The following is a 12,483-nucleotide window of genomic DNA, read 5'->3' as shown; positions in this document are numbered from 1 at the left end:
AGTGGTTAAGACTCCGTGAACTCCCACTGGAGTGGGTTCCGGTTCAATCCCTGGTCGGGGAACTAAGATCCTGCATTCCAAGAGGCACCGCCAAAAAAAAAAAAAAAAAAAAAAAAGATAGTGATTGAGGCTCAAATGAGGTAGAACAGTGGTGCATATGGGGATATATGCACGGGAGGCGGTGCACAACAGACTGGGAATTCCAGGTTAGGCAAAAAAGTTTAAGGAGAATCTTCTCAATATTCAGTCAGTACCTTCGGTACAATCTTTTAATTTTATGGAAAAATTTAATTCCCAAATTCACTGTAGTTCTGAATCCTTTTCTCCTGTTGATATACTTTCCTTAGCACATGGTTTGTGTTCCAAAGACTAAAGGATCACGGGCACAATAAAATACCGTTGTGTTGAGGAGCTCAACACATCCCTCCTTCCATCAAGCTGTTGGAACTCAAGCAGAAAAAAGTGTTTTTCTTTTGGTAGGGAAAGGTCTATAAAACATACATTTTTTTTTGTACTAGCTTTTAACTGTCTTTGAGAGGTATCACTTAGCACTGTTTATGTTTCTCTTAAAATCATTTTTAAGGTTGATCAAACACAGGTATATGCAAACACCTAAAAACTGACCCACTACCTACAAATGAGTAACTTCAATTTTGGGTACAGGACTTTATCATTTAAAAAATACAGCACTTATTTCCTTTAGTTGAATTTGGTCCAAACTAGATCAAGCAGGGTGTTATCTAGGAAATGTCTTTTTCGGTATCTTGTTCCAAGTATCCAGAAGTACTTCAGAATATTTCAGTTTATTAAAAATCCTTCCCCCAAGACATTACTTTGCTCATGAGAGATCACCATTCTCATTTTACGGACAAGAAATCTGACACTTGTGGGTAATGGCCTCAGTCGTGAGGCTAAGTGTGTAGATTTAAAAGGTCACCACACTGGCTCTTTAGTATCAGAAACACACAAAGATGCAGGGAGTTTGCCTAACAAATGAACAGAAATAGGGAAAGAACTTTTATTTGCAGATTCCAGGAAGGTAGATTACAAACAGCAGCAAATCTCAGAGTCTCTTAATAACACTCCAGGCCACTTGAAATATAAAAAGGTAATTGTTTTACTTTAGAAAATATCTCTGAAAGTTCACAATTTTTAAAAACTACTGCAGGACATTAACTAAAGTGCAAATCCTGCAGAATTTGGGTAGGAGAAAAAAGCCTTACCAATATTATGAAAATACGTTTTATGAAATGGTTTCAAGGATTGTGAACCTGGCAGATGAAATATAACAAGCATTGAAAATACTTTTAGCAAAGGAAATCTGTTGATGCAAATTAAACATATATACAAGCCCAAAGACTGTGTAGAAAAATCAAAACAGTATAACAAATGTGCATTCTACTACTTGGATTATTGAAAGCAAAATAGCTGTAATATGTATATTTTACTGAGTAGCAGAAGCTTGTCAAATACTCGTAGAAAAGCAGCTTTTGAAACTCAGTATAAGAATGCATGTTTTTCCAAAAATTACTTTTGAAACACTGAAGCTCTGTAGTTGATAAAACCATAAAATGTCTATGTATTTATATGGTGATAGAAACTGCAAAAGGCTTTATACTATTAAATACATATATGAAATTAACATATTCCTGGCCTGAGGATTCCCACAAAATTTACCTTTTTTGTACAATCTGGCAATGCCAACATCTACAGAAAATATGTTAACCAACCAACCACTGTTTCATTAGAAACCGCACCAAATCCAATGTCAAAAACATTACTTTATTTTTCTAGGATGAAATGTCCTATTACGTACAAAAAGAACTGCTGTTTAAATTTGCCACAATCTCTTAAAAACATAGCAATCTATTGCCTACAGGTAGGAAAGTTCTTGCTGCAACAAGTTTTAAATGATTAAGCCCATCTATATCTATATATATATATATGAATAAATAGTACAGAAATACTGTGACATGATGAGATGCAGAATAATTTTATAATTCATTAAAATGTAGGATTCTTGCATCAGCACAGTGCATACAATATGTAACATTTTTTAAAAGTTAAAGGACAAAATAACCTATATTTGACTACTTCCATGTTAGTATTTTAAGCAAAAACTGTTTCCATGTTTTCAATATTGAGCAATTAGTCTCTTTAGTTTGTAAGCATAAGTTTAAGTGATATTTTTATGTACAAAAAGGAATGGGCTTCATTAGATAAAATTAACCCAGAATAACTTGTACACCTGAGCCTGTAAGAAGAAAGAACTGGGAACTGTTAGCAACGTCTTTCTTTTAAGAAACTACGGTCCGGGAAAGGTTTTGCATAGCAGGGTGATATTAAACAGAAAGAAACTTTTAAAAAACAATAATGGGATAAATTCCAGAACTTGGTAGGACAAAGCTAATACGAATTAGTGCAAAATCTAGTAACATTTTTGCAAAGCTGCATAAACCAACTATGGCAGATCTCACAGAAGCTATTATTACAATGAAGAAATACAACATGTAGGATTAGAACACTGAAAGGAAAAACATGCAAAGTACGCCTTCCTCTGCTGCTTCCATTTTTTTCCCCTACCGCTTACACTACTTCTTCTTATGTGGGAAAAAAACCCCAAAAAACTCAACCAACAAACAAATACAAAAAGGATGAAGTCATTTTAAAAAATGCCCTTCATAAAATACAAGCAGTGGCCTGTAACTGATAATTTGCCCGGTATCATATAACGTACAGATGAAGGCGATGTGTATTTTGTCACATTACCTTTTTATTAGTCCGATCAATTGATGCAACAGGATTAGCACCCCTGAATATTTTTCTTCGATGTGATGACAGTGGGCTGGGAATTATAAAATGAAGGACCACTACTACCCTGGAGAAATCCAGGTACAATCAGATCCTTCTGCCTTTTATTTATTTACCTTGCAGCCCTCCCTTTCCCCTCAATGGCTTACAGAGAATCATTAGCGCACATTCAAAGACACCGTCTGTGGGAGAAAAATTATCTCCATTTATTTTGTTTCATATACATCCATAATTGAATTTTAATACAAAAAGAAAAAAAATTAGAATCTGACAAATGTTTACAAACAAGATACCTTCAAATAGATTTTACTCATTTTAACCTGGTGCAGAGTAAATGACAAATTGTACTGTTATATTCAAGGCAACAGAGTCTGTAGTCCAGGACCACTAGCCCAACCTTTATGCAAGCTTAATTTTTATCTACTATGAACAATAAACTCATTGTTGATTCCCAGTTGTGTGTGTGTGCACATGTGTACATAGCAGCTCCTTTCATAGAAAGAAAAGACATCTAGAGGTCGTCTTGTACTTTTACCTACAGGAATCATGATAAGATACAGAATGGATTACATGTAACCGGGCTGGATTTTATAAGAAAAAATAATTAGCTGACAAATGAGGGCAGCAATAAAAAAGCGTCTTTTTTGCAACAATAAATAAATACAGTTGAAAGTTTTCTGTGAGACTCTAAACCAGCTTCTTCACTGAAGAGCAGACGTGGCATTTCCATGGAGTTACACTTGACCCCATATTATCTTTTTTTCTTTCTTTCTTTCTTTTTTTTTTTCTTCAATAAACAAAGTTTTCCCGCTTCTGCCACAATAGTAAAACCATTTGATCTTGACAAGATAATGGTGTCGTTGACTTTGCTTTTCCCTTGTCCGTTGGACAAAATTGGCCAAGAATATAATTGGACTGTTATGACCAATAAAAACGAAGTTTAGGTCAAGTCTTGTCAGGATAACCTGACTAAAAACATCTGGCTCCTTAATTTAAAACAGTTCAACCAGATTCTTGCTGTGTTTTATGTTAGGTTAACACGCTGAACTTTAAGAAGCTGTAGACTGCAGTTTGTTGTTATGAGACCTACAGAATACAGAAAAAAGGGAACAATTAAGCACCCTTCATTTTTGAAAACAGTGATGCTTTATGCGGATGCCAAGGTCAGTCTGTCTGGGGAAAGCAGCCATGTTCTTTCATTCACCCTTAGCAAGCAAATATATGAGAACAAGTAAGAAATTTTTACCCTATAAAATTAAAAATTTTCATTGTACACTAAACGTGGTAATTCATTGGAAAAAGCCAATATTAAAAAAAAGAAATATAAATATATATACATATATATATATATATATCCAATACAACATTTTTAGCCAAAGGAACAAATAGAGACATTTACAGAAGCATTACCATTGTGGTAGAAGGTGTGTGTGTGTGTGTGTGTGTGTGTGTGTGTGTGTGTGTGTGTGTGTACGTACGCACGCATTTATTTACATTGAGTTGGGGAATATGAAGGAAAAAAATATTAAAAGGAGAAAAATAACAGTATTAAAATCACATTTTTCTATTAAATTTCAGAAAGTGTCCTTTCTAGTTTCACAGTTTTATTAACAACTTTTGTTAGTAAACCAAGTTCCTGTACAGTTATCAAGTATGTTCTATTGCAACAGTGAATATAAATACAGTCTTCTCGGAGTTTACAATTCTTAAATACATTGTTCAACATGGCTGCTAGAATAAATTGTTTACTACTATACAGCTTTTTTTAAACATTAAAAAATTATATTAACTCATCTGAACTCTGGGGGGCAATTTTGAATTAGGTAATCAAGTGGTACAATAAAAGAGTGACCCCAACATCCAGTTCTGATTCCAGTTAAAAATTCAGACTAAAGATATCACAATCTGTAAGAAAAGAAAGAACATGGATGATATAAATGATGAATTATAACAAAGAACAGTTATGAAAATAATGCTGGAGATCACAAATTAAAAATGGGGAAAGTACGGCAAAGGAAACCCTGGAAATCCATAAAAAATAGTATTTCAGTGACTGGCTACATATATGTTTCATTCTGCCCTAAATCTGGAAATCAACAAAAATCCCCTAATATCTCTTCACATATCATTTTATTTACATCAGCAGACTTGAGCAAACTTCTCAGTTGGCTCCCATGTTCTTTAATAAAAATTACATAAGCCAGAATATAATAAAAAGCTACATGAAACCACCAAATGGCAAGCTCTCCCGAGCGGCCCCTTCACCATGCAGACCCCGCCTCTGGGCCTCCTCTCCTTCCCCCAGTCCCTTGGTTTTGCAGCAGGCCCACCTCAGCAGCTGCCGCCACCATCCCCCTCTGCGTCCTGCCTGCAAGCCTGGCAGCAGGGTGGGATTCAAATCCCCCAGCTTCCACTTCCACCAAAGGCTAAAGCCTTTTCAGCTGAAAGAAGCAGTTCTAGAAATTTAACTGGAGTAATGACTACACGAGGCACGAAGCAGGAAGCAAAAGAGCACGGAGGGCTTGTACGAAGCTGTGGTCCTCGGTCCTATCTTCACTCACCCTGAAAACCAGGCTCTCCAGGATGAGTTACCTGGAACTTTCAGTTCTTAGGTAGGTAGATTTCTTACACTGCTATTTCTTATTTTATCAACTTTATATTGTTTAAATCCTGCTATGGCAAACGAGAACTGAGCTCGTGGAACCATTTTCCCTCCTCCCTTCTTGAGTACAAGTTCTATTTCTCCGTAATTTAAAATTAAATCTTTCCATGCTTTGTCTGCAGACATTCCAAAAGTTGAAAATCAATGTACTGTTTACATGACTATGTAAATATTCTTCTCTGTAGCACCTAATCTTTTGCTAGGAGGGCATTCTTAGTAACCTATACAACTTTTTGCCTTTCATGGAGTTTCTAATTGACTTTCATTCCCCCCTTACATTCTTAAGTTATCTAATGTATGAATCAATTTTTCCCCTCCAGACGCATCCCTCTTGGGAGTGCTCCATTCTCCTGCTCCAATTTGAACTGCCTGCTGCATGGGCCTGCTGTACAAATGTCACTCTGGGTCAGAGTCGTTCTCTTTGCTTTCTTGAAATTCAAGGTCTTTTGTTTTCTTGACTTGCTTCTTTATTTTGCTAGTGCACATCTTAAAATAACTTGCTAAGAAAGTATGCAAGGAAAAGAAGCCCTTTCTGATCCTTATATGACTTGAAAATGTACTTATGCTGCCTCTACGTTTGACTGGCTAGACACAGACTTCATGTTTCCTCAAACTTTTGGATTTATTCTTCCATAATCCTCTAGCATTCCATGTTGCTACAGAAAAGTCTGATACCAGTCTAATTCCTGTTAATTTATAAGTTGTTTTATCCTCTTTACAAGCTTTCAGAAGAGCTTCTTCCATCCTTAGCCTCTCTGGAGGTTTTACAGTGATGCATATGTGCGGTGGACCTTTTCCCACTTGTCCAGACTGGCTTAGACGTTTGTTTATCCACTCCACTCCACGACCCCGGCCCCGGCCCCAGTCCATCTCCCTATCCCACAGGAACAAGAGCTCCGTGGAGAGCGGGAACTTGGTTTGATCTGCTGCTATAGTCAATTCTGACACACAGCCGGGGCTCAATAACCATTTTTTGAATGAATAGTTTTGCTTGGATTTGAAGTTGTGTGCCTCTCACTGGTTTGGAAATATTTCTTATATTAAAGTAGTCTTTTGATAATTTCCTCTCCTCTGTCTTCTCTGTTCTTTCTTTCTGGAATTTCCATGAAATGAATACTGGATACTTTATAACATTTTTTTCTTTCCTATTTTTCATCCCCTTGTCGTTTTGCTCTTTCCACTGATTTTAGCTTTCAATGTGTGCAATAAGGTTTAAAAAATTTCCAGTTACTCTTTTTCTCAGATTGTTCTTTATTTCTAATATCCTGTTCACTATTTTGCAGATGCAGTATCTTCTAAAATTTCTCTCAGGACATGACTTAGAGGCTTGTTTTGTTTTTTTAAAGCTCTCTCTTGTTCTCTCTGGAATCTATTTTTCGGTTACACCTTGACCTTTTTCTCCTTTACACTGCAGGCTTTCCTTACCTATCCGTCCGTCCCTGTCTGTTCCCACTTATGAAAAGTAAGTTAACAGCCTAGATGGGTGCCTGGAGAACCCTGTGTGTGTGTGTGTGTGGCTTACTGACTGGCAGGCTTTGCTTTAGATCAGAGTTTTCAGTCTCAACACAACTGACATTTTGGAGTTGGATAATTCTTTGCTTTAAGGCTATCCTACGCACTGTGGGACGTTTAGCACCATCTCTGGCCTCTACTGATTAGATGCCAGTACCACTAACCACCTCCAAGTGTGACAAACAGCAATGTCTCTAGGCATCGCTAAATATCCCTTACGGGGTGGGGGTGAGTAAATTATCCTGTTGAGAGCCCCAGCGTTAGAATGAGGGAGCTGATCCTTCAGAGATCAGGGGATTTTCCTCTGGGTCCATTCTCTTCTGTCTACTCTAGTTCTCTGCAGACGGTTTATTCTCCTTCTTTGGAGAAGAACCCTGTGTTCTTCCAGTTCTTTGGGCATCCTACACAGGCTGCACACTGGGGTTAAAGGAGGGTGTGACCAGCCCAGATTTAGATCTTCAGTTAACCGCTCTCTCCTCCTACTCTCTAGAGCCTTCGATTCTATTTCAGAGTCTCCGTGTTGGAGGCTGTCTGGGGTCCTACTGGTCGGCGGGAGCCCGCGAGGAGTCATCTGGCTGCGCGTGCCCGCCTTCACCGGTCAGCCGCCTTCCATCTGCTGTCCCTCACAATCTGCTGAAATCTCATCAGCTAACTAACTTCTACCATATTCCTTTCACCACTCTGAGTTTACCCCTCTTTATTCCTTTATTATTATTTTCCTGGGGACTCTGTCATATTAAGTAAGTCCTCTTCCATTTTAAGTTTTACAGCTAACGGGTTAACAGATAGGCAACGATAAAAATGGGAAAGTTTTAGAGATTCTGTGAAGTCTCTCGGTTGGTGGTCTACACAGCCTGCCTGCCCACCGGCTTTCCTTCCCTCCTTGCCTATAGTTTTTGACTCCTTCGCTGAGAAGGTGATTGGATACTTCAGTTGTGCTTGTCCTTCACTTTTAGTTTACGCAAACTGACTCTGAAGTACAGTTCTTGATCTACCTTGTTACAGGAGAGGGAGAGAAAATACCCTGAAGATTTTCCTCCGAGAAAAACGACTAGGTAGAGCACTGATTCTTATGCTTTGGTATGCAGAGTCCCGTGGGAGTTCATTAGGTAATACAGATGCCCAGACCCCAGCCCAGCCAAGATCTACCCAATCTGACTAGGGAGGATCAAGCTTGCGGGCTGGAGGATGGGGGATGGTGAACAATGAATCTCAGGGCTACAGAGCGGTGGCAGCTCTCAAAGAAAAGGGAAACAGGCTTCCGTTGAAAGGAAGAAAGTCATGGGCTTGGGGAGGAGCAGGTGCGGAAGGTCAGAAACAGAAGGCGCGAAGGTCACAGTACCTGAATAGCATGCAAAGCTGCTCAATGTTTTTATGCTACGAGAGGTTCAAAGAAAAGGTCTGTGGACTTGGATTAAAGTTTAGTTTTGTCCACAGATAAAATCCATTAGAATAAAACAATTTATGATTTCAAAGATACAGCAAACGCAAATGAAAGAGAAAGCGCTTAAATCCCCACTTGGTGGTCTTCCCCTTACTCTACCCTACAGAACAGTCTTTTTTTTTAAACATTATTTTGTTGAATTCTACCAGTCTTTGAGCATTTCACCTACTATATGCTGTGTTGAGTATTAGTCTCATAGTTTTAAAAAACTATTTTTTTGGCTGCGCGGCTTGCGGGATCTTAGTTGCCTGACCAGGGATCGAACCGCGGCCCCCTACAGTGAAAGCGTGGAGTCCTAACCGCTGGACCGCCAGGGAAGTCCCAGAACAGTCATTTTTATACTTCTGTAAACTCAGTGAGAGCAAGAACTCTTACTACTACTATCTTTGTATGTGCCCCATGGCATTTAAGACAGCATCTTACATTCTGTAAGCATCTGATAAATGCTTTTTGAATTTTAAAAAGTGACTATAATTTTAAGCAGATCATAAACAAACCCAGCAATTTCTCGTTAGGAGCTGAATTAGTTCAGAGCGCTGAACACATCTGCTTACCTGCTGGCCTTGAATCCTTTCAATTTCTGTACAAAGAATGATTCAAGAACTTCTGCACACTGGTAAAAAGGAGAATCACTTGGATTGTAGTAACGACAATTATCAAAAATTTTGGTCATATCTGCTACAAATTCTGTCAGCTTTTCATAATATCTTCTTTGTACTCTTTCTTCCATGGTGGCGAGGTCTTAAAAACAAAATGTAAAAGATTTTCAAAGCTTTAAGGTTGTTCCAGTGTGGATACTGCCTGCAGTTCTGACAAATAAGAATACATAACATCTTGCCCAAGCAGTCCTGGAACCAGGCTGGTTTACCAGTGAAGACTACGTAGCAATTCTTGAAGAAAACAGCAGCACTTTTCCAATTTTGTTTTTGATTCGGGGTCTAAAAGATAAATCTTGGCTACCGTTAAGAAGGGTCTTTTACTTTCAATAAACTACAGAGAATAGCTCTTTATTCAACTGGTTTGAAACAAAGCAAACACTACACCAACATGAATACATACCTAAGTATAACACATTTTCACATGCAAACAATTGATTAAATACCTTACATGTACAAAGAGAAGGAGTCCAGAATTAAGAATAAAATCTCTGTGGTTTTGTGATCCTTCTATTAGACTTTAATAATATAATTTTGTTTCCTTTTAAATTTTTATTGTTACCTTTTATTGGTGACAAGTGATACTGACTTACCGATTATGTTGGTAATGATATAAAGTGTCTACTTAAAATAAACTTAAGGGAAAAATATTAGCTGATATGAATAAAAATAGCAGTATGTAATAGTAGAGGTAGTGTGCAGAATTGGAAAAAATTACTAGGGTGGTACACAGGTAACTGCTGTGGAATACTGAGCTAAATCCACCCAAAGTAACAGTGGGTCCCAGGAGACAGTTGTGCTTGAAGGAAAATTCCATATACAACATGACATAAAAACCTGGGAGAGTAAAAGGTCAGTGATCTCAAATCAATCTAGGATTCATAGATAACACAATTCCTAACTAAATCTCAATAATTATTTTAGAATTTGAGAAAATAATTTTAAAGTACATTCAAAAAATAAAAGTGTAGGAATATCTAAGAAACATTTGAAAAATAAAAGTAAAGGGAGAAAATTTAATCTATGAGACATTAAAAAAAATTACAGGGACTTCCCTGGTGGCGTAGTGGTTAAGAATCCGCCTGCCAATGCAGGGGACATGGGTTCGAGCCCTGGTCCGGGAAGATCCCACAGCCTGCGGAACAACGAAGCCCATGTGCCACAACTACTGAGGCTGCGTGCCTAAAGCCCACAGGTCTGCAACAAGAGAAGCCACCGCAATGAGAAGCCCACGCACCGCAATGAAGACCCAATGCAACCAAAAATAAATAAATAAAATAAATTTATATAAAAAAATTTATAAAGCTGTGATAACAAAACGTGTGGCATTGCACAACATGATACAAACATTAATGGAACTGAATTCAAAACAGGAACAGACATAACTGTATTCAGCGTAAGAATTTCACCTATGTTGAGGATGTCATTTCAAATAAGCAGAGACAGGAAGAATTCATTAATAAATTGGGTTGAGGCAACTGCCTACCTATATCTGAAGAAAAATTCTACCTCACACTATATGCCAAAGTAATCCGAGGTGAATTAAAATTTAAGGACAAAAATGAATGTAGTTAATCACTGAATTGTGCGTATAAAAGTAGTTAAAAATGGCAATTTTATGTTATACATATAATATTTTAACACACAAACACGTCTTTGATAGTTCCAGTTTACGCAGGTAGGGGAAAAACGTGTAAACAAGAACAACTGCAAAAACGTACCCAGCCTGATTAAATTCCGAACAAGACTTGGGCGCATCCATTCTGTGTAGGTCACATAAGCTGTACAGGTAGGCAGAAAGCTTAACACAGCCCGACCGAATATCACCATATTCAGACTTAAGTTCTGGGCACTTCCTGACTAACTGTAATAAAGTATGTGAGTAGTGTTTGGACATTTAATGATTTCAACTTAATTAGTATCCCTTAAAAAAAAAAAGTACTAGGAGAACATACACGTAAGTATTTATATATCTGGGGTAGGGAAAAAGGCTAAAAATACAACTCTAAAGGTAGAATTCATAATGATTAATAGATCTGAATTAAAAAAATGTTAAAAACTATCACATGACCAAAAAATTGCCATAAAACATTAAAATATCCTTAGTTTATAAATAACCCTTAAGTAACACTGACAACAGTATGAATATATCAAGAGCAAAATGGCAAAATGCATAAATAGGGAACTCATGCAGAAGTACAAACAGTAATAAGCACATCACTAGTTACTGAAGACAGGCAAAGCCAAAGAGTCACTTCCTTTGCCCAAATTAGCAGAAATTAAAAATTAAATAACATCAGCCTATTAACAGGGGCTACCTCTAAAGGTGGATGAGAGTGGTGGTAAATTTTACATTTTACTCCCTATATCTCTGTAACATCTGCATTTATACATCAAACATATTCTTTCGAAATAAGTATTTACAAAGAAAACTTTTTCTCCTCGAAAGAATGATAATGCTCAGGGTTTTCAAGTGTGCAGAGAAAAGGGTACAGATATATGCTATCAGTGGAAACTGGTTCAATCTGCTGAAGTGCAATTTGAAAATACTTACCAAAAGCCTAAAAAGTATACACACCCTTTGGCACAGAAATTCTATTTCTAGAAATTTTTCCTAAGAAAACAAACAAGAACAGGGCAGATGCACAAGGATGTTCACAGAAGTGTCATTTATAGCAGCAAAAACTGCAGACAGCCAAAAAATCCATTATGGAGGGGTGATTAAATAAATTACCTTAACGTCATACAATTAAAAACGATGTAGGGGGGACGTCCCTGGTGGTGCAGTGGTTAAGAATCTGCCTGCCAATGCAGGGGACAGGGGTTCGAGCCCTGGTCCGGAAGACCCCACATGCCACTGAGCACCTACGCCCGTGTGCCACAACTACTGAGCCTGTGCTCTAGAGCCCATGAGCCACAACTACTGACCCCCATGCCACAACTACTGCAGCCCACGCGCCTAAAGCCCGTGCTCCGCAACGAGATGCCACCGCAATGAGAAGCCTGCACACCGCAACAAAGAGTAGCCCTGCTCACCGCAACTAGAGAAAGCCCACGCACAGCAATGAAGACCCAACGCAGCCAAAAGTAAAATAAATTTATAATCAATCAATCAATCACGTTAGTAACTTTCCAGACATTTGCTATGCATCTCTAAACACATGTACATACCCTTAGAAAACATACAACTGTTTACTGCTTAAAACCCAGGGATTGCTCTGTAACTTTCCTATTTCTTTCAACAGTATGCTTGGGAGACCTGTATTATCTGTATGTACATACCCACATAAAATGCTGTTTATCTTGGTGGTATTAAAAAAAGAAAAGAAAAAGACAGGAAAACATTCTAGCTCTTCAAGAAAAGAATTTTGGCTAAATAAGTTAAGGCATATTCAATT

The 12,483-nt window shown here is 37.8% G+C and overlaps 1 protein-coding gene across 10 annotated transcripts in view; it reads right to left on the bottom strand.

Moving 5' to 3' along the window:
* Positions 1-95: 95 nt before the first annotated feature.
* Positions 96-12,483, bottom strand: part of BPTF (bromodomain PHD finger transcription factor) — a 141,966-nt gene continuing 129,578 nt past the window's right edge. For 9 of the 10 annotated variants that reach the window (XM_060290941.1, XM_030843337.2, XM_030843346.2 and 6 more), the window contains 2 exons: positions 8,984-9,170; positions 96-3,897 (listed from right to left, as the gene is read on the bottom strand). In XM_060290941.1, the coding sequence (XP_060146924.1) occupies positions 3,861-3,897; positions 8,984-9,170 (224 nt within the window). In that variant the 3' untranslated portion in view covers positions 96-3,860. Of the gene's footprint in view, positions 4,717-8,983; positions 9,171-12,483 lie in introns of all 10 variants that reach the window. The other variant, XM_060290943.1, reaches the window with a different exon arrangement.

The sequence above is a fragment of the Globicephala melas genome, chromosome 20 (genome assembly GCF_963455315.2).
Source record: "Globicephala melas chromosome 20, mGloMel1.2, whole genome shotgun sequence".
NCBI classification, from domain to species: Eukaryota; Metazoa; Chordata; class Mammalia; order Artiodactyla; family Delphinidae; genus Globicephala; species Globicephala melas.
The sequence above is the reverse complement of the archived record's forward strand: the minus strand, read 5'-3'. Positions and strand labels throughout refer to the sequence as shown.